At 40.9% G+C, this 23586-nt stretch overlaps 1 protein-coding gene across 1 annotated transcript in view; it reads left to right on the top strand.

Moving 5' to 3' along the window:
* Positions 1 to 23586, top strand: part of rl (Mitogen-activated protein kinase rl) — a 77079-nt gene that overhangs the window by 7715 nt on the left and 45778 nt on the right. The window contains exons 2-3 of the mRNA XM_067098604.1: positions 7333 to 7459; positions 13732 to 13842. Coding sequence (XP_066954705.1) covers positions 7333 to 7459; positions 13732 to 13842 — 238 coding nt within the window. The remainder of the gene's footprint in view (positions 1 to 7332; positions 7460 to 13731; positions 13843 to 23586) is intronic.

The raw sequence follows: 23586 nt of genomic DNA, 5'->3' as shown, positions 1-23586 counted from the left end.
TGATGAAGCTGTTGAATGGGATCACACTACTTCGGCTTACACAGCTCTCCTCAAATATTTTTTGGTTAGTTACCTGAGCTTCTTCACCCCAGCAGCCCCGACTTCTCCTGCATCAGTTCTGTGATGAGGAATCAGCTTGCGGAGTCTTCCAGGCTTCCCAAGATGGTTCTTTCCTCCTCATCAAGGAAAGCCTTGTCCGAGATTAATAGTTGGCTATTGGAGAAGAGGGAACTTGGCAAGGCCGTCTTTTGCTCCCCTCCTTTTCTCTTGTCTAGGAGGAGATATCTTACGTGCGTTACTGGAGTATCTCCTTCCTTGGGAGTTGCTGCCTCCTCCTAGGGGGGACTTCTCCAGCTTGATTGATTCCTCTCGCAGGTTGGCCTTCACTTCCACTAAGATTATGTTTACGTCTTCAGAACTCGACCACTTAGTTTGTGACATTTTTAAGGTCTTCGAGGTATTCAGGTTTTTGGACTGGACTATAGGGGCACCTTGCCAAGAAAGTAGAAGACTGTGACATTCTCGTAGGGTACTTGTCTGCGGACTGGCTGGATGTCCTCTCGTGTGCAGACAAAGCCATTAGGGATGGCTTCTTTGTCTTAATTAGGGGTTCTAAAAAAGAGAGAACTGTGGTGTTCTTTTACTACCAAAGGGGTCACTTCCTCCCAGAGGTCTGCTCTCCTGTTCTCACCCCTGGATTGATTTCATCTTTTTTTTCGTGCTACAGTGGAGCGCATAGCCGCGGACCTTCAGAAGAAATCAACACGATCTTGTCAGCCAAGCGTCCCAAGGAGTCAGTCTTGCTTGGCTCTAGGATGGTCTCCCCTCTACAATAGCAGCCCTTTCGAGCAGTAGAGCAAGATTTCAGCCTGGCCCCCGTGTAAATCTACACTCAGTCAGACCAGTCAAAAAGTCTGCCTCTAGACCTTCATCTCACAAGTGAGGACCCCATCCTCTTTGTTCCAGTGGGAGCCAGATTTCTCCATTTCTGGAGGAAATGGAAAGCCAGAAGCAAGAGCCTTGGGTCTTGAAAGTCCTCAGAGAGGGCTACTCCATCCTGTACAAAGAGAAGCCTCCTTTGGTGTCATTGCCCATCACATTGACAGCCTACTCTGTAGGCTCAGGGAGGTTTTTGGCCTTGTCGGTATAGGTCACTTCCCTTCTCAGGAAGAAAGCTGTAGAGGTGGTCGAGGACGTGAGCACAGGAGGTTTCCACAACTATCTGTTCATCATTCCCAAGTCATCAAGAGGCTGGAGACCTGTCCTCAACGTCAGTGCCCTGAATTTCTTTGTTCAGAAAACGAAATTCAGAATGGAAACAAACCAATCAGTCTTTCATCCATTCACCAGGGCAATTGGATGGTAACCATTGATATGAAGGACACATACTTTCATGTCCCCATACATCGGGACTCCAAGAAGTACCCGACGTTCATGTCCCAGGGCAGAATCTTTCAGTTTTTGGTTCTGTGCTTCAGCCTCTCTACAGCTCCTCAAGTATTCACCCTTGTGCTCGCCGCTCCACCTCTTGGCCATCAATGCCTGTCTGTATTTAGATGATTGGCTTCTACGCGCCCCCTCAAGAGACAAGTGCACGGAGGGCCTTTTAATCAGCCTGCAAAGGTTGCAACTAGTTCTGACTCAAGTACTTTTCTATTTAGGGATGACGTTCGACTCTGAGTTTTCGGGCTTTGTCGTCCCCCAAGAAATTCAAGTCATGCCTTAAGACAGTTCGGAGCTTCCTCTCTCTCTCTTCCTGTTCGGCCAACAAATGGATGAGTCTGCTGGGCACCCTTACATCCATCGAAAAGTTCATACCTTTAGGAAGACTCATATTAGAGTACTACAGTTCTTTCTAAAGACCTATTGGAACAGAAAAACTCTCCCGGACTTGTTCATTTTTCCCATCACACCAGAAATCAAGGAGGACCTTTGATGGTGGCTATTAGAAGGAAGACTTTTAGCAGGGAAATCTCTACTTCCTGCATACCCCAGCCTAGCCTTATACTCAGACACATTGGATCTGGGTTGGAGAGCTCCTCTGGAGGGCATGGAAGTTTCTGGGACGTGGTCCGTGGAGGAGACGAAACTCCACATCAATGTAAGGGAACTGAAGGCGATTCATTTGGGCCTCCAGTCTTTTGCAGCAGCAATCTTCAACAAAACAGTAGAGGTCCATTCTGACAACACGACCGCTCTGTCCTACAGGAATCAGGGAGGTACTCACTCCTTCCTTTAACAAAGCAGCAAAGGATCTCTTTCTCTGGGCGCAGGAAGATTGCACCAAGATCGTTACGCAATTTATCCATGGCAAGCTGACTGTCTCTATCAGATGAACTAACTTACTGCATTCAGGTTCTACCTACCGAGTGGACGCTGAATCTGCAGGTGTGTACCGACCTTTGGAAATGGTGGGGAAGGCTGTAGATAGACCTGTTTGCGACGTCAAGAAACCATCACCTCCCATTGTATAGTTCTCCAGCCCCAGACCATCTGGCATGGGCAACGGATGCCGTGCTCCAGGGATGGTCAAACCTGGATGTGTACCCTTCCTGCCATTCAGCATGGCCAGGGGAGCTTTAAACAAATTTTTAACCCACAGCAGTACTTCAATGACCCTAGTAGCTCCGTTCTGGCCGCTAAAGGATTGGTTACTGGACCTTCTCACACTGTTAGTGGGCTTCCCAAGACTACCATAGCAACCAAGCCTTCTCAGACAGCTACACTTCCATTGATTCCACCAAGGCTTATCCAGTCTTGCTCTGACAGGCTTTAGACTGTCAGGAAACTTGTCAGAGTGAAGGGCTTTTCAAGACCAGCTGCAGAGGCAATTGCAAAGTGTAGACGTCAGTCTTCTTCGAAGGTCTATCAGGCTGAGTGGGCAGTCTTCCGCAGCTTGTGTCAAAGACAAACGTCTCTACTACTGAAACCTCTATAACGCAGATTGCAGATTTTCTGCTCTTCTTGAGGGCTTTTAGAGGTTTAGCAGGACCTACCATCAGAGGATGCAGAGCTAAGCTAGGGTCTGTGTTTAGACACAGAGGCTTAGATTTGTCAGCTAATCAAGATATTAGCAACTTAATTAAGTCCTTCGACACAACGAAGCAAGAGAGGATGGTTTTGGATTCCAGCTTTTTACAGGATTAAGCAAGGAAAACCCTTTTTCTTGTTTCTTTGGCTGTGGCCAAGAGAACTAGAGAGCTACAGGCCATAGATAAGAGAGTCGGATTCTCTCAGGGAGATGCGATCTGCTCCTTTACACTTGGGTTTTTGGCCAAAAACGAGACTTCTTCCAAGTCCTGGCCCCGTTCGTTCCCCATCAAGAACTTGACGGATATCCTTGGCACAGAAGACGAAGAAAGAGCCCATTGCCCTGTAAGGGCCTTGAGACCTACCTCGATGGGACTGAGGATCAGAGGCCCCTCCAGCAACCTTTGGTGCTCAGTTAAAAATCCTTCCCAACCACTGACCAAGAATGCATTGGCATTCTTTTTAAGAGATGTGATCTCCGAGTCACACTCGGAAATTCTGGAGGATTCTTTACCTGCTCTGAAAGTTAAAGCCCACAAAATTAGAGCCGTTGCTACATCTTTGGCCTTTAAACGTAACTTGTTGCTATCCACGATCCTTCAGTCAACCTGTTGGAAGTGTAGATGAGTGTTTGCAACTCATTATTTGCATGAGGTGTAGACTGTGTACAAAAATTGTAGTACCCTAGGTCGGTTTCAGTAGCTGGCATGGTGTTGGAGGACGAAGCATCGGAGGTATTCCTTCTATTCCCTATCTCCTCGCCTTGATATAGGTTGTCGAGTCCTGGGGAGCCTTGGGCTACTGTGTACCTGGAGTACCCACCAGTTTGTTTTTTAGTGGATGGGTAGTGGTTTTTAATTTATGTGTAGGTAACAGCGCTGTCTTGTTTTGTTCTTTTGTGGTACTACGCCCAGGGCAAGGCACTTGTTGATGCTTTGTTAGCCTTCGGAGTACTCCTTCGCTGCAAAGCTCCCACTATAGGAGAGGGGCTCCACGGCTATACTGCCACGCCACTACAGATTGAGATGAGCTCCAACCAGAAGCAGTATCTTTCTGCTGTAGCTCTATTACCAATTTCACCAATGCTAGCTACCTTTCTATTTCAAATTCATTACCATTACCGAGTGTTTTTGAGTAGAATATAACCATGTATCCCACCTCCCGTCAATGTGGGATTCAGCTATGCAATTACTCGGTAAGTGACACATGAAAATGATATTTTCAGGATAAAAATAAGTTTCATTTATACTTACCGAGTAATTATAGAACGGAGCCCTCCCTCCTCCCCTCTCATGGACATAGGGCACAAACGAATTGAGCTCTTCAGCTGTGTTGTACCTATTCTTCACCGAAAGTGGGTGGGGCTTGTTACCTAGGCAAAAACAGTAGAAGTGCTACCGTGAATTTCAAAATTTCAAAATTTTAAGCTGCTGCAGTAATTGGAAACTATAGCTATGTAATTATTGGGTAAGTATATATGAAACTTTAATTTTATTATGAAAATATCATTTTCATTATAATGACTTACCAAAACACTGTAAAAGCTTTTATCTCTTTAAAATCGACACGTCCGAGATATAAATTTTCAAACTTTGTTTGGGACGACTGATACACTGATGGAGACCCAACCCCACTGGATGCCGGGGGGGTGTTGTGGCAGGAGACATACCCATGAACCCAGGTCAGTTTCATTCTCGGGCGATGGGGGAACGATCTCGCGCCCGCCTGCCTCAAACTGTTTGGTTTCTTTGTCTGTTTGCGCTAGTTGTAGGCGCTCTCCTGGTGAAGTACTAATTTCCTGTTTATTAATCTAGCTAGCCTAGCTCTGGGAATTGCAGCTATGGATTCAATTTTCTCGATCCAGAGTTTGCGAAGGGAATTTTGTGCCCACAAACTAGTTAAAACTTAAGTAATGCACCGCCATTCTTTGTGTACAGCATGGGGGGGCAAGAGTGTTCTCAGGAGAACACATGCAGGAATGTATGGGTTGGAGTCAGGAGTTTGGCAAACGCATAGTTCCCATCAGGTAAAGCTGGTTAGGGATAGGGATAGGAAAGCCTTGCCGCAAGGAAGCCAGGGCTATCTTCTTCTTCGGTGGTGGCATCGGCATCATCTCCTCTACCGGCTGTTCCTCCTCCTCTCCCCCCTCCTCTACCGCTGCTCTTTCCTTCTCATATTCTCTCTTCACCAGCTTCCCAGTATGTTTTCCCTAAAGCCAAGCCCAGCCTCTGAGGCTGATAAATCAGAATTGCTCTTTCAGAAATCAAGGGAAGCGCAAATGAACGGTTTCATGGAGTCGGTCTTAAGTTTAGTGCGCCGCACCGTAGTCCGGCGTAGCCAGATGACGCCAGTGTTGGTGCTGGTGATAACAATGGGTTGTTCGCGATCGTGTTTCAGGCGTGAGTCTGCTCTTTTTCTGAATCTTTTGAGCAAAGGCACCGTCCCGCCCGCTTCTGAGGCTAGAAGACAGTCCGGCGCTGGCGAAAAGGTCAGGAAATTGTTGCCCACGAAAGCAGGCTTCGTCCTCTAAGGCACAGAAAGCCTTAGTCCTGGTGGCAAAAGTAGTGCTTGAGTCGGGAAAGTGACTTCTAAGGCCCCGGAGGTTCGGGGGCGCGTAAGCTCGTGAGTGTTTCTCCATCGACGCCAAAACTTCTCGCCATCGCCGACATCGCAGGATGAGGTCTCAGAAGCTTCGTCAAGGCGGTCGGTCGAAGCGCACTACCAAGGTTAAGTTCTTTCAGGTGAGGGTAGCAGCAGTTCATCTCAGTCTCTTCATATTCCAGCTCTTCGGATCCTCCTCGCCATCGCAAGGGGATCAGACCCTCTTGGGCCCTTAAAGAGGCAATCTTCGATAATTCCTGCCTTAGGTTACTAAACTCTTCAAGAAAAGGACAGCCAGCCCTATCCCTGGTTGCTCAGCGTGGGGATCCGATCAAGAAGATACATTTCAGACGCCTCCCAGGTCACCTAGGGCAGTCAAGAGGCTCAGCTCCTCTCCAGGAAGTTCCGCCGTAAGTGCCCGGCCTCTTACCTCCTCCTACGACGGCGGTTCTGCCTTTGGCTGCATCCTCGCCTCCCAGGAGTATTCTGGCTGAAGAGAAGCTGTGCAAGGTAGTCCGCAAAGTCCTTGGTATTCCTGAGACAAAGTTGTCGCTCAACTCCTGACAGTTAATCAGCGCCGTATACCTAACAGAGGCGCCGATAACTGAAAATCGGCACTTTTCGGCGCCGATAAGCCCAAAAAAGCGCCGGAAATCGCCGATTTTCGGTTATCATCACGCCCCCAGAACTCAACCCCCATCAATAACTAAGACTGCCTGTATAAGGAATAATAGTTAATGGGTTTATAAAGAAACATGTGTTGTAAAAATATGGTACTGTAGCATATTTTGCAGCTGTGACTACAAACTGCTGAGATTCTTGACTGAAATACATTTGGAAGACCTTGCTACAAATAAAAGTTGAGAGGTACAAGGTCCAAAGGTTGGAAAATATTTCTGAGGTCTCAGATGACTAAGATGGTTTGATCATGTGATGGGAAAAGTGGTTATACAAAAAAGTACACATTTAAGTAAGAAGATGAAGACCAATTAGCATGCCAAGAATGTTGTACAGGGTATAGATGGAGAGCAAATCAGATGGGAGTTCAAGTAGAAAATAGTGGAGAGAAATAGTTTCATCCAAAAGGTAGTATCGCAACAAGATTGTTGCTGGTTGGTTAGGCATTATTGATAGATGTAGGTAAACATGAACATTGTTGTTTTTTGTACTGTACCTCCTCTTCCTCTCATGAATTCTTGTGACTTTCAGGGCATTCCGGAGACAACTTCATCGCTGAAATTTTGTTAGTACATTTCGGTATATATAAGGTGTCTTTTTAGCTAAAATCTAATGTAGTTACTGCATGTATAAGTCTCTTTTGGGTTAGGATTGATTGATTATGGCTGCTAAAACTGACATCACAACATCTAGGTCATTGACACCTATTGTGTTAGGAAAGCTCATTTTTGCGTACTGCCTTGTTTATTTTTAGTGGTGTTCTGTCCTTCAGCTTTGCAGATAGAATCTATCACACATAATTGTGAAGTTTTAAATTAAGGGGCTTCAGTCACACATAATTGTGAAGTTTTAAATTAAGGGGCTTCAGTCACTTAGTTACCATGATGGGTACTTTATTGGCAGTTTTGTACATTTAGAATTGTTGACTGTCTCCAAAAGCATCAGCATAGGATGTATAGGGTTGTTTTAACCATTTCCAGTTTTTCAGAATTTCATTATATAATAAATCTTTTATTGTTACAGATCCGCAAATGATAGTGTTACGAAAACAAAGGTGGCAATTAAGAAAATATCTCCTTTTGAACATCAGACATACTGCCAAAGGACCCTAAGGGAAATCAAGATTCTTACGAGGTTCAAACATGAAAATGTAAGTACCATTTTTTTCAGTCTTGTCAACTTTTAATATGGCTAAACTGTGTAGACTACACCCCTTTTGATATTGCATGGGTAACTATTACTGTGTGTTCACTGAGATGGTAATCATAGTTTTGTTTTGCACTGTGTATAGGTAATTATCAATAATTATTGTGCATCAAGATCATTGTAATTCTGTTAGTTTGTCCTGTGTGATTTCTACAGTTTACTCGCAAATGTGATCTTTTTTCAAGATTTTATTTCTTTGATTTTGACTATTCGTAGTTGGCTGAGTTTATATGATTTTTGTTGGGGGTGGGGCCCTTTAACTAGTACTATTCACCAGTCAGAAAGGTGGGAGATGAATAAATTACAATATAATTAGTAAAAACAATACACATTTCTTGTATATCAATAGTTACAATTACCCGAAAATTTATGAAACAAGAACATTTCCTTTACCACAAAACCATTATTGATAATTGGCCTCACATGGGTGCCACAAACAGTCTCAGGCACTAAATCCCTGTTCAGGAAAGAGATTGAGTGGCGACTGGTGTTGCCCATGTACAGTTAAATCCACCTGGGGTCTCACCAGTAGTCAGATTATTCTTTTGTACATGTGTATTGAGGTTCTTGCAGGCTCTGATAGTCCATTACTCTCTATTGTTTTGCTGTCCTGTGATGAAGCTTATTTTCCAAAATCATTTGCATGCATTTTTATTTACACATTTATACAAGGTGCAAGGGATTACATATGGTTTTTCCAGAAGTAAACACTACCTGTCTCCATGTGCTTGACAAGCAAGTATAGGCTGTAACATGATGAAAGCTGACTGGCTACAACATGCTGTGCGCCACACAGTGTTCAGTTCAACTCTCTTTGCTCCTGTACCCACACTTGCTGGTTTCTCCACAATGTGTAGCCAGTCTGAGTCTCTCATGTGTACTGTTCATATTTCTTGTTGTGGTGCCATGGTCTTGCCATACACTTGTGGTCCTCTGAATAGGCACATGGTAGGCTTTTGTGTCCTCTCATGCTGCTTTGGAAACCACCTTCCCTAATGTTGTGATTCTTAATGTTTGGAATGATTAGTGTGGGGAAATGACCAGAGTGGCTCTTCAACACCTGGTGTCCTCTGTTGTACAAATCCTTAGTTTTGCCACAAAGGTATCACCACCCTTGTACTTTTCAAGATGTTGATTTCCTAGTCTGTGGATCGGGAAATATCCTTCTCTTCCCCTCTTCTTCCCCCTAAGCCACGCTCTTGTTATTGCATGTTCTATTATCAGTGATTCATAATTAGCAGGGAAGAATTTTGTCTCTGGCTGCTTGAAGCCTTCTAGCTGTTCAGTGCTACTCTCTCGCTTGAATGGGCTCTGTCCTGCTTGGGCTTTTCACTGTGCAAGGCTCTTGTTCCTCAGCTGGTCCCTGGTTATACCCACTTCTCTTGAAGAGGTGATAACTCATTTCCCTTGGGAAATGGGAAACAAGGTTTCTTGGTTTTTCTTCCTGCACCATTAATCAGTTACACCACCAGGACTTGAGCTTGTTCTTATTCTGTTGGAAAGGGATCCTCTTAGAAGACAAAGCCGTAGAGTGGTCATTGGCAGCAGGAATGTGCTTCCATTTCCCCCATGCAATCCCTGTTTGCATTGGCTCAGAAAGCCTTATAACACTTGCTGTCTTTCTTATACAGCTGCTTAATGAATCTTTTCATCCTTCAAGGTCAGGTCACCACTGAACTCAAACTTTATCCCCCTTACTTAGAGGGTTTGATATTTTCAGAAATAATAAAACAAAAACTTTTAATTGGAAGATGATAAGAGATCTAAACCAGATGTTCAACAAAACTGATAAGCACAGCTGTTACAAGAAGCAAACTTACTAAAAATTATTGTAGTATTAATAGAAATTGATATACTGAGACCAATATACAACGAACTGCAAAGTTTAAAAAAGAAGTTAGACAAGGAAGAATGAAAATATTTATCAGACATCTCCAACAACACTCCTCAACAAAGAGTATGGCAAAAATTCAGGGAACAAAGTAGGCCATTTGGTAAATCACCAAGGCATTTTATACTAAAAAAATGGATATAAGCTTTTAACCCCAAGAAAAAAGAATAATTGGGAAAATTTTTGTCAATATAAGGAGCACCAAAAATGTAGATGAACATTTTGTGTAAATTAAAAAGTGAAAGTGAATCAAACCCAGCAAATTTTGAAATAACAGACAGATATTACAATAGAAGAATTAGATTATGCCATTTCAGACTGTAACAGATCTCCTGAAGGAGATATTTGTTTTGAAATGATAAAAAATGTATCACCATTAGCTAAATAATACACTTTACAGTCATTCGTGACTCAGGAATTTGTTTCCATAAAAGTGGCACAATCCCATGATTATTCCCACCTTCAACCCAGGAAAAGACCCAGTTAATGTAAACAATTACAGACCAGTTTTCCTAACATGTTGCTCATGCAGATTGTTTGAGATAGTGATAAATCTTGACTGGTATGGCATATAATTAAAAAAAAGAAATTGATGCTTATCCATTTTGGATCACAGAACAAAAAAATCCACTATCTCACGTGAAAGATCACATCCGTAGAGGATTTGAACATATACAAATAATAACAGAAATGCTCTTTGATATACAAAAAGCTGAGAACAGTATATACAAAAATAATTTGCAGAGTTACTTGCCAATTTTCTTTGAAAACTTTCTGAGTGTAAATATCGGGTACAAATTGATGATAGTTATTCAGACTTTCTTGCTTGAAAATAAGAGTTCCACAGGGAAGAGTGTTCTTTAGTAGCATACTATTCACACTAGCAATAAATAACATCAGTAGCCAATTACAAGTTGGGATAAAAAATATTCACATGGATGATTTTGCTATATACTATGCTGCATCTAACTTAAGAAATGCTGAAAACATCACCAGTAATGCTTTATAGTAAAAATATACATATGGGCCTCATCAGTAGGTTTCCAATTCTTTATAGAAAAGACCACTGGAGTTATGTTGCATAAAAGTGTGAAGTGGGAAAAATGAAGACACTGGATTGAAGATTAGACATACCCATCAGTCAAACAGCAAAATTCTTATGCATAATCTTGACACACACCTAAACTGGAACGCCTACATGTAGCTTATATAAAAGCTAAATCCAGAAATATATTAAATGTAATCAATAAATTTTATTGCACAAATTGAGGAGCTTGATGACCAATCTTTGCATTACAGACAAAGCAAATCCGTTATCTCTGTTTTAGACTGTTAATGTCAGATATACAGTTCAGCCTCTGATATAACTTTAAAAAAGTTAGACCCTGTTCATAATGAGAGACTCAGAATATATAGTTGAGCTTTTAAATCTTCCCCAAACTCTTGTATTCATGTAGAAAGTGGTGAACACCTGTCATTCCTCATTGTGATTATAATAATCCATATTGCAGAAATTTACAAGCAATCAGGAACAAAACTTTTTGATCAAAGAGATATTTTAATAAACAATCACTCACCATCTCTCTCAGTTGGAGACAGTTGACCAGCAGAACTATGTCCTCCATGGACCATGTGTGAAATATCAACTTGTACACACTCGAAATATCTAAAAGCTATGCAGTAGAACATATGCTTTAATATGTATAGGTTCATGCTTTGCCAAATACACTGATGGGTCCAGATCTTTCAGATGTAGAATTTGCAAAATAATAGGTAATATGGTTAGCCATCAAAATTATTAAAGATATACTACCGCAGGAATTTATCATTTTTACCAACTCGAAAAGTGTTGTAGAAACCCTTCAAAATGTAATCCAGAAAATACTTTTGCACAACAGATAAGATTTTCACGTCGCAGATTATATGAAGATGGTATAAATGTAGAAATATGTTAGGTTCCTGCCCTTGTAGGCATTAAAGGAAATGTAGAAGCCATTAAAGCAGCCAAGCTGCAAGTACTATGACAGAATCACATGTAGATATTCATATTAGTGCGTATATAACATTTCTAAAACCACTTATAATCAGTGTTCATTTGAACAATGAACATGATAGTACTAATTAAAACAAATCAGGCCCATTATTGGAATATACTGTATAAGTCAACATATAAGGACAGACACAAGCAAGTAATTTTAACTTTTTTTAGAATTTGTCATGCTCATTTGCCCCTTGGATATTTGATGAATAACCCACATGATCTAGTCCCTAAATGTGCAGATTGTAGAGTTTATGCTACCAATTAAACATCATCTGTTTGAACATTCCAAAATATAATTGACAACATATCAAGTGTTAAAAATTAATCAAATAAGTAATATTTTCAGAATCTCCACTCTTAATTAGTCCAGTTACTGAATAGAATGTTTGAAGAGCTTTACTTTAATAAATAAAATCTAAACCTTGTCATTAATAAAGAAAGATCAATTGGGCCAGCTATGTGAGAGCTCAGTGGTATGGTTAAACTACATTACTTGATAATAACACAGTGGCATCTCAACTTCATGGACCTCAACTTGGTAGATTGCCATACCTAACGGACTTGCCCAGATCTGATAAAAATAATGAAAATATTTTATACTTACCAGAGAAATCCTGTGAGCATGATAGGGTTATTAAACAGTGGACTGAGCGCACCCAAGCGGACAACCTCTCATCCTTAGTTGATAACCTCTTAAGTATGCCAGGCTTTTCTGTTTGCGCCTGTGTTGGTGAAGGTGAATGAATGAATAATGACCAATGCTTTTCTTGCCATGCCTGTGAGGGTGGAGAGTGAACGAATACACATGAACATAGCCAACGGTTTCTTTTCTGTCTCTCTCAGTCTCTCTCTCACATTATATTTTTGACGTTACCTATTACAGTAAAATAATGTCCGGAACTTAATACAGTAAAGTAATGTAGTGTTGAACATTTTTCATTGTGTGCATATGTACAGATATACATACATGTATCCATCACATTTGGATAAACTGCACACTTGCAGTGCTCTCTCTCTCTCTCTCTCTCTCTCTCTCTCTCTCTCTCTCTCTCTCTCTCTCTCTCTCTCTCTCTCTCTCTCTCTCCTCTCTCTCTCTCTCTCTCTCTCTCAAGTTTTTTCCTTATTGTAAAGAATTTGGGGTTGCTTATTTTCAAAAGAAACAATGTTTATACTTTTCCATATTATATGGGTTTTGTATACAATATTTTACACATTTGTAAGCTAAGTAGGTACAGGTACTTACACACATTTTTAGAAGCAATTCATTTTGCAGATGTATCTCATAATTTGAGTAAGTGAATCAGTATTTTAGATTGAATGATAATCACATAATACAGGTTAGGATAGGCTATTAAGTGCTGTAATTTGTATAGAGCTGTGTTACACTGTAAGCCATGTGAATTGATACCAGGTACCCTATTATGTAGGTTATATGCCTTTAAATATGAAAGTACTGTAGAATTAAAAAAAAATGATACAAATCAGTAACATGTAAAAGTTCCTTCAGCTGATTTTTTTCATTTTATGGAAAGATCTATGCTAAGAATGATTGTGCCTCTGCTGGAGATCCTTGGATTCACCAGCATGTACAAAGCACTGGCTGTCAAGAGTAAATTGCATTGATTGAGATCTGGTCACCTTCAGTTTAGAGTAAATAGTGTAAGAATGCCTCTTAAGCATCTGTATGCAAAGTTCAAATCATTACCTACTTGAACCTGTTGCTTGTTGCCTGTTAATTTGATTAAAAAAAAGTCATTGCTGTTGATTTAAACTGTAGCTACAGGCAATAGTACATGAGTTTCGCAATAGAGAGAGCTATCCATTATGTATGTTCCCCTGCGGGGAGGGGGGTTAGTGCAGTCAGTGCACCTCAATCGGTGCACTATAGTCATTAAATACTGAAGGTTCTTTGCAGCATCCCTTCAGCCCCTAGCTGCAAGCCTTTTCATTCGTTTTACTGTACCTCTATTCATATTCTTTCTTTCATCTTACTTTTCACCCTCTTTTAACAGCTGTTTCATAGTGCAACTGCGAGGAGATCCTCCTGTTACGCCTTTTGAACTTCTTACTCTCAGTTTTCCTTTCAGCGCTGAATGACCTCATAGGTCTCAGCACTTGGCCTGCAGCCTAAATTGTATATTCTGTCAATCTATTAAGTATGTTTTAAGCACTTGGTAAAAATGGGATCTAGTCTATTCACTTTTAATAAATGTAAATTGCATGGTCATCTTAGTACTCTGTGAAAATATACTCCACATTCAAAGTAACATTTCTTATTCAACAGGTAATCGACATTCGTGATATTATACGGGCCCAAAATATAGAAGCCATGAAAGATGTTTATATTGTCCAGTGTCTCATGGAAACTGACTTGTACAAGTTACTCAAATCTCAGGTAAGAAAACCTATCTATATGTGTTTTGATGATTGTTTTTCTCTCCCAATGGCCATTTCCTTGAAAACAAGCTGTCCTGTTCATTCTTTAATTGCAGAATTGGGGATGAACCATTTTGCAGAAAGTTTCCATCTCCACCTCATTAGCTGCTTCATATAACTACACAGAAGATAGAAAGTAGCACTGAAAGCCTCTTTACACAAACTTTTTACCAGTCTCCCTTAACATTTTGCACCTTGCACTTCCTTTGTACTAAACCTCATATTTTCCCCACATCTTGCACTTTGTGCAGCCTGTACTTCTAGGGCTCCCTCTCCTCCTTCCACACAGTTATCGAGTGGATGATGAGTTATTGTATGAATACAGTGTTCAAGATTAGAAACAAAGTTCTTGAAGGCATAGAGAGACTCCTTGATTAATGATTTGTGATGTTGCAGCATTCATCAGATATTAAAATTTTGGTTTCCAGAATCGAGAATAATGTGTATTGACAAATTATTTAAAAGTGCAAAATAAAAAATTAAGTGGAATTTCAAATTATGTGACAGCATGTTAACTAGGTATTAAGAAAGTTGTGGAATCTGGTCGCATGTTTTAAAGAATAAAAAGGTATCAGCATCACCCTTTTATTCTATAATGACTCAATATCTGCTTAACAGTCTTTTAGCCTTAACTTCTGATTATGCTAGCCATCATCTATTTGTTTGTGAAGTAAATTGCTGAATAAAAAATTACACATTCGAGATGTTACAGGCAATTTTTCAAGGCTTATATTTATCTTCTTGTTGAGAGAACCTGTTTGAATTAAGTTTTTACGGAAAAGGAGGCAATAACATTATTATTATTAAATTGGGAATGTTTGACAATTTATAAATTTGAAGGAATCATTCAACATATATACAGTACAGTACATTTGTGGTTAGAGGTGTGAGGATTGGAACCAAAACTTTAACCGTCTCAATGGCTGATAATTTAGTCTAAGTCATAAAGAAAGATTTTCCTCATGCACTTTTGTTGACACCAATTCCTTGGCGCCAGAGAATTTATCCTTACATTGAGACCAAAGGTTTGTTAATTATGAAAAATACAAATTTATTTAAAATTTGTCATTTTGCAAACTATTGTGTTTGTTTTGTCTTCCAACTGAGCAATGCACTTAAAAGGATATTTTATATAAGTGACTTACCAAGTAATTACATAGCCTATAGTTTCCTTGAACGGCAGCTTGAATTAAAAATTCGCGGGTAACACCTCAAAGTATAGTGCAGGTGACTGGTCCCACCCACTAACAGGAATACCAGGAACTACCAGCAGACAACCTCATTCTGTTTCTGCCAGCACTTGAGTCCACACCGAGTGTCGATGTCGGCTTTGTTCTTAAATTTGCCAGTCGGAGACTAGATTTTGATGATGTACAGTAAACCCCCTGTATTCGCGTTCTTACGGTTCGCAGACTCCCCGATTCGCAGATTGCTCTATGGAAAATATATACACATTATATGTGGAAAATCAGGTATAAGCATTTTTAGAGTTTTTTTTTTTGTTATTGAACTATCAAAATAGACAGTTCTAAGTGTTTTTAGAGGGGTTTTAAGTATTTGCTGATTTTAGCTATTCGTGGGGGGCGTGTGGTACGCATCCCCCGCGAATTTGGGGTTTACTGTATTATCACTGATTTCAAGTAACTTTTAAGCCTACATAGTCTTTCAGGATCAGTATTTTATTGTTTGTTTTTATGATCTAATTCAAATTTGTCATTTTTTGCTACAATAGCAAATTCCCGATCAAATTGGTTAACTACCAATAGTGTAGTTTACCGTGCTACCACCTTTACCGGTTAATGTAATAAAACGTAAACATTGCATTCATTGCCAAACCAATATTTATGTTAATGAAATGCTTATCTGCAAGTCTCAGTTGATGTTTGTCAGGATTTGAGACATATCTGTATGATGATACTTCGTGTGCTTCAACTATTGTCAGTAAAGGTTAACTTTCCTTTTCTAAATAGCGTAATACTGTAATGTAAATGTTGTGTTCACTACTGGGCTGATATTTTTTGGTAGTGTATACATATCTGAAAGTTTCAAATAATGTTTGATAGGATTTGAGATATGTCTGTATGATGGTACTCAGTGTACTTCGAATTATGTCGGTAAAGGTTAACTTTCCTATTCTGAGTAGTGTAAAAACTTAATATTGTGTTTGCTACCTCATTTACTGATTAGCATAATAAAACGTAAATACAGTATTGCGTTCTCTACCAAACCAATTTTTTCAGTATTGAAACGCATATTGACAAGTCTCAAATAATGTTTGATAATAATTGAGATATGTCTGTAACTTTGGAGCGTAGTAAGACGTAAGCATTGCGTTCTCTACCGAACCGATTTTTGGCAGTGAAATACTGTACATATCTGCAAGTCTCAAATACAGGCATTACCCTACTTACGATGGGGTTAGGTTCCAAAAAACCCATCGTTTGTTGGAAAAAGCGTTTCTAGAATATAGCCTAGTCTATGCTATATTATTCAGTACCATCTACAGGCAGTCTCTGGTTTACGACGGGGGATCCGCTCTGGCGCCGCAACGTAAACCGAAATAATCGTAGAAAATCATAAGAAAACCTTGATTTTCATCCTATGAGTATCCTTTGGGTATCTTGAAAGTGACCTAACCTGCATTTTGTTGAGTCTTTCATAAAAAACACTCCAAAATTTTACCATGCTGCTATTTTGGAGCCAGAGAGAGAGAGAGAGAGAGAGAGAGAGAGACCACCTCACCGCTTATCTACTAGAAAAAGACTGAATTTCACAGAACTACAAAGTGCTCCCCATTTTTACTTGTAAGTATCATCCTACATCAAATATAGCTTAAATTATTATCCTATTACTACTGTATTAATCTTTGAAATTATATTATTAATATCATTTCAAAGTCGTCTTAAACATTAGTACCCTTTTCCAGCCAGAGAGAGAGAGAGAGAGAGAGAGAGAGAGAGAGAGAGAGAGAGAGAGAGAGAGAATTACCACTACGACTTACATTCAGCCATTCTTGTGCTGGCACGGGTAAAAGAGAGAGAGAGAGTGAGTTTAGCTCTTTAATCTCTCGACGAATGTTACTCCATTTCTCTTTACTGCGACTGACAACAACAAAAAAATTTTTTTTTCTTTGTCTTCCAGAGATGTACTACTACCTTTACTATGCATTTTTAAAATACTATGAACACACACACATACACACAAACAGTGTGCATATGTAGACTCAAATTAGCAGTATCTTTTCTTGAGAGTGAGAGAGAGAAGGGCTGAACTAAGTATCTATTTATATATCTATCCATTTCGCATTCTACCGTTTGGCGAGAGAGAGAGAGAAAGGGAAACGAAGGGAGAAATTTATCTTATGCCCTTGGTCAGAAATGTCAAGTAATTTGACATATTGAGCAGTTCCACCCTCCTCCATAGGTTCAAAGCTTTGGGCAAAAGACGTGGTGTGATATTTCTTTGTTTAAAAATTGAAATAATTTACTTTCAGAATGCATAAATGTTGTAATTACAGTACAGGGTATATTATTATTATTATGTTATCTTATTATTTGAAAATTAATACTTATTATTAGGCAAGTCATTTATCATACAAATGTGGTTAGTCCTCACCATCTCCCACAAATTTGTTCAAAAATTCTTGTGCCATCATTCTCTCTCTCTCTCTCTCTCTCTCTCTCTCTCTCTCTCTCTCTCTCTCTCTCTCTCTCTCTCTCTCTCTCTCTCTCTCTCTCTCTCTCTGTCTCATTTATCTCAGAGGGAGGGAGAGAAAGAGAGAGAGAAAAAATACTACTCACCCTCCTTTTGAGTGTATGCAAAGCCCGTGAGGCACAAGCTTTGTGGTTAGTTAAAATCCCACTCTTCCTGCCAATAGCATGTCATCAAGGAAGGTGAGAGGGGGAGTAGGGGGTTGTTACAAGTTGTTATTGACTGCCTTCAGTCCTTCTGGCCAATAGTGTATCATCATTGAGAGAGGGGGTTGCTACGAGCTCTCTTATTGGCTACATCTAATCCCTCAAACCGATATAGTGTCGTCATGAAGCCTATGTCAAAGCAATAAAAAAATTGTAACACACCGGATGATGAAATTGTAGTATATTTTTATGTTTATATACAGTAATCCATATTTCTTTGAAGGATATATGCAGTACACAGAGAGAGAGAGATATGGGCAGTTGGCCTTACTTAAATCTCAAGAGTGGAATTATTTGGGGAGGAAGAGAGAGAGAGATATGGGCGGTTGGCCTTACTTAAATCTCAAAAGTGAAATTATTCAGGGAGAGAGAGATATGGGCGGTTGGCTTTACGTAAATCTCAAAAGAGTGAAATTATTTGTGAATTATTCAGGAGAGAGAGAGAGAAAGGAAGGTTGAATGAAGTGATGACATCGGTAAGCAGTTTTGTGATTTCATGGGATTTTAATTTTAAAATTTATCGATACTTTGCTGTGGGTACCTTAATATTAATATTTGAAAATTAGTAAATCATTTTTTATCATAAAAAATGTATTTAGTCATGAAAATAAAATAAAAATCAGTAATTAGTGAATAGTGCCTGTGAAAAAATGGGCAAACGTGAACTTTCTTCCGTCGTGTGCGTTGGACCGAGTCATCTGAAATATTACCGTCGAGAATCGTAAGAAAACCTTACTTTTAATCCTTTGGGTGTTTTGAAAACGACGAATCTTGCAATTTTACTGAGTTTTTCATGAAAAAAACCCCTCCAAACATTGTCCATTCTGCCGTTTTGGATGCATATCTCTTCCAATCGACAAAAAACCTCCAAAATTTGACCATTCTGTCATTCTGAAGCCATATTTCTTCCGTCGGATCGGTGTTGTCAGTGTCATAAACCTGGAACGTGTTGTAACCCAGGAAATAATTTTTTGATGAATATATTTGAAAAGCGTCGTAAACTCAGAACATCGTAAGCCAAGCCCATCGTAACACGGAGACTGTCTGTATACATATATGGTAACCTAGCCTACACTATAAAGTATACTCTATATATATTATATATATATATGGTATAGTACTTATTAATATCAGCTAATTCTGGAGGTTCATACAGATTGACGTATGATAATTCAATACAAAGAAATTGAATATTCAGCATATTCAGAAGGATCCACGAAGATTTTGGCCCTCTCCCAGGAAGTCAAATCCCTGTTTATCAAGAGAGCGGTTGAAGAGGTGCAAGATCTCCACCCAGAAGGTTTTAACAATACCCTTTTCGTGGTTCCAAAGACCCGGGGCGTTGCTGGAGGCCTGTTCTGGACATCAGTGCCTTGAATGTGTTCATACTGAAGACAAAGTTTCATATGGGGACCGTTCGTTTAGTCATGTCTTCAGTACAACAGGGGGACTGGATGGTCACCCTGGATATGCAGGATGCCTTTTTTCACATTCCTGTTCATCCGGACTCACGGAAATTTCTACACTTCATTTTTCAGAGAAGAGTACTACAGTTCCGGACCCTGTGCTTCAGTTTGTCGATGGCCCCACAAGTTTTCACACGAATCCTTGCTCCTCTAGGGAATTGGCTTCACCTTCTGGGAATCAACATCAACTTGTACCTGGATGACTGACTTCTCTGCTCTTCATCGGAGGAAAAGTGCGCGGAGGAGTTGAGAGGAACTCTTCGCCTGACACAGGAGTTAGGCATTCTCATAAACTAAAAGAAATCGCTTATGACACCGACTCAGGAGATTCCCTATTTAGGGATGATACTAAACTCTCAGACTTTTCGGGCTTTTCTGTCGCCCAAAAGAGTCAACAACTGCTGGCAGACTGTCAGTCAGTCCCTTGCTCTTCCTTCCTGCGCGGCAGTACAGTGGATGAGTCTTCAAGGGACTCTCGCATCAGTAGAGCAGTTTGTAAAATTAGGCGGACTGCACATGAGACCCCTTCAGTTTTTCCTGAAAATGAACTGGTGCAGAAAGACCCAACCAGACTCTTTCATCCACCCGATTACGTCGGAAATCAAAGAGGTTCTCCAGTGGAGGCCTTGCGAAGAAAGACTTAAGGAAGGGAAGTCTCTCCTCCCATTGAGCCCTGACCTTCAGTTTAATTCAGCTGCCTCCATCCTAGGCTGGGGCACTCTCCTGGACAGCCGGGAAGTCTCCGGAACAAGGACGACAGTACAACGGAAGTCTCACATACATGTAAAGGAACTGAGAGCAATTCACTTGGGCCTTCAGTTTTCCTTGGGTCTAGTCTGTGGCAAGAAGATAATAGTGCTTGTGGACAACACCACTGCACTTTCTTACATTCGCAAACAGGGGGGCACTCATTCCTTCTCTCTCTGTACGAGACAGCGAGGGATCTCCTTCTCTGGGCGGAGGAGAATCAGGTTGCTCCTGTCACCCGGTTCATTCAAGGAAAAAAAAACATTATTGCCGACGAATTAAGCCGCCTCAAACAGGTCCTTCCAACCGAATGGACCTTAGACCCGTTAGTCTGTGATGATCTATGAAAACTATGGGGCAAGCCCAAAGTGGATCTTTTCACGTCGAGAAATCGCCGTCTTCCACTCTTTTGCTCTCCGGTCCAGAATCCTCGAGCTTGGGCAGTGGACGGCATGCTTTTGGACTGGACAGGCTTAGATGTGTATGCCTTCCCTCCCTTCAGAATGATCAGGGAGGTAATCAACAAATTATCTGCACATCAAAGCATCCCCATGACCCTAGTCGCTCCCTTTTGGGTGAACAAGGAATGGTTCCCAGATCTGATTCGGCTCCTGGTGGCTTACTCAAGACTCCTTCCACAAAAACGGTCGCTGCTCAGACAGCCCCACTTTCTCAGATTCTACCAAGGGCTGTCTGCTCTGGCACTGACAGGCTTCAGACTGTCAGGCACCTCGTCAGAGCAAAAGGCTTTTTGAGACAGGCTGCAGAGGCGATTGGGAGGTGCAGACAACTGTCTTCTACAAAGTTCTACCAATTTAAATGGGCAGTCTTCAGAAGGTGGTGCAGCCACTATAACGTCTCTTACTCTGAGACATCTATAAGTCAAATAGCTGATTTTTTTTTATTCCTGAAGTATGTCAGGAAGTTATCGACCTCTACCATCAAAGGGTATAGGTCGATGCTCAGTTCAGTTTTAAACACAGAGGAATGGATCTGTATTCTAGTTAAGATATTGGTGACTTGATCAAATCCTTCGATACGTCTAAGAAAGAAAGTTCTTCCAGTGTCTCTTGGAACTTAGATGTTGTACTGAAATAGTTTTCAGATCCTCAGTTTGAACCTCTCTGTTCTGTTTCTCTCAGGAATCTCACCAAGAAGACTCCCTTTTTAGTGGCTTTTGCTACTGCCAAACTTGTTATCGAGTTACAGGCGATAGACAAGAGAGAGGGATTTGGGCAGGGGGTTGCAGTCTGCTCTCTCTTGGTTTCCTCGCTAAAAATGAGGCTCCTTCCAAGCCCTGGCCTATGTTCTTCGTCGTCAAGAATCTCATGGACATCTTAGGGTCTGAGGAAGAAGAAAAACTTCTCTGTCCAGTGAGGTGTCTCAAGTACTACCTTCACTGGACGGAAAAGATTAGAGGACCTTTGAGCAACCTCTGATGCTCTGTAAGAACCTGGTTTGTCTGTTCTCCTGAAATATCATACCCTTTTTTCTGAGAGAGTTGATATCGTAAGCCCACTCTCAGATCCAGGAAGAAGTCTTTTTTGTTAATTAAGGTTAAGGCTCACGAAATTAGGGCAGTCGCAACTTCCCTGGCATTTAGACATAACTTGTCTCTCTCTACGATCTTGCAGCCGACGTTCTGGAGATGCAAGTCCATCTTTGCCTCACACTACCTCAAGGACATAGAGACCATGTTTGAAAATTGTAACACTTTAGGACCTTTACCCATGGCTGGCATGGTGCTGGGAGAGGAAGCATAGGGAACTCCCTGTTCCTTTGCTATCCACTCACCTTGACTTAAGGTGTTGAGTCGTTGGGGAGCTTGGGGGTACTTTGTACCTGGAGTATCCACCAGTTTCATTTTTAATGGTTTGGGTTATGGTTTTAATTTTTTGGTGTAGGTGGATAGTGTTGTCATTTTGTATTTGGTCTTCGCCCAGGGCAGGGCATCTTTTTAAACTGTCAGCATACGGTGTACTTCTTCCACTGCAAAGTTCCCACTAATGGAGGGGCGACCTTTGGCTGCCCACTACAAGTTGAGAGAAGCACCGACCAGAGGCAGTACCAACCTGCAGCAGCTCTCTCAACAGGTAAGGAAGCAACAAACAATTATTTAGTGTTAGCAGCCTTTATATTTCAAATTCATTACTTACTTAATGCTTTGGAGTAGAATATGTCCATGCTCTTTCCCACCTCCTAACAGTGTGGAATCAGCTATGTAATTACAGTAACCCCCTGCATTCGTGGAGAGCTTGTAGGAAGGCCATTATCAGTCCCAGAAGGGAAACTACAAATCGATTCTACCAACACCAGTGGTGAGGGCATAAGTTCTGGTGCTATGTTAAGGGGCTTTCCAGCACCCATACTGCTATAAACATTATTATTCTGTTATTTCTCAGGTATAAGGAAAAATTCTCAGTAGCAGCCATTAAAGGGTGTAGGGCCATGCTGGCTTTAGTTTTTAGCATGTAGGCCTGCATCTGTCTGAGGACAAAGACTTCAGAGATGTCATTAGAGGTTTTCAGGCAGAGGTTCCCAGGTCTCTGGTATTCCCTATCTTGGAATCGAGTTGATGTTCTTAGCTTAATTCAGTTATCAGCGGCCTCATTTACCAGTGATCCGGGTTTACGGCGCTTGTCTAGCGACAACAATAACTGGATTTTCGGCGCCGATATGTGCCAATCCCCACTTATAGCACTGATAACCGGGGATCGGCGCTGTTATCACTGATTTTCGGTTATCGTCACGCTGTCGCGAGCAGAACCCCCACCAATAACCAAGGACTGCCCGTAGTGCCCTTTGAGCCTTTTGAACTGGCTCATTTATGAATGAGCTATGAGCATTGCCATTTAAGGCAGGTTTTGCTAAGAATAATTTTGGGGCTATGGCCTTACCTAGGACAGTCTCTTTACCCAGCTTGCAATTGCTATTGCTCGTTCTGGATGAACTGGACACAGTTGATGGCATTTAAGGGCTTTAAGAGTGTATGTGATGAGTAAGAATGCAGTGTCCTTTTTCGTTAGGTCTTTGGTTAAGGACTCTCGTGCTAATTTGGATCCTGATGTCTTTCCTTCCTTGAAGGTAAAGCCAAGTGACATTCTAGCAGTGACTACATCTTTTAATTTTTGGAAGAACTTATCTTTGGATAAGGTTATTGAAGCTGCCCAGTGATGTTCTAATTTTGTATATGCTATGAATTATCTTCACATCAGATTCTGTATACTACCTCTGTATTTTAGAACTAACACAAGAAGAAATTGCCAAACCCACTTGCAAAAGGGCATGCCCAAAAAATCATGTTTTTACACAAAATGCCAGCTTCATATGAGTTGCATGGTGGACACACACCAAATGACTAAGTGGGAGAAAGCACACAGCTCGAGCAAGTCACGGTGGGTCATTTAACCTGATATCAAAGAACCCATGCTTACAGCTGCAGACAGGCTTGCATTGGTCGCATACAATTCAGCATCTACGATGTCCAGTGAATTTATTGTGTTATACCATTGAGTACAAAACATAATTTTCATTTTTCTTGATTCAGGCATCACTGATAAGTAATAAAATGTG

The sequence above is a fragment of the Macrobrachium rosenbergii genome, chromosome 55 (genome assembly GCF_040412425.1).
Source record: "Macrobrachium rosenbergii isolate ZJJX-2024 chromosome 55, ASM4041242v1, whole genome shotgun sequence".
Taxonomy (NCBI): Eukaryota; Metazoa; Arthropoda; class Malacostraca; order Decapoda; family Palaemonidae; genus Macrobrachium; species Macrobrachium rosenbergii.
This window is presented reverse-complemented; position numbering and strand designations above follow the sequence as displayed.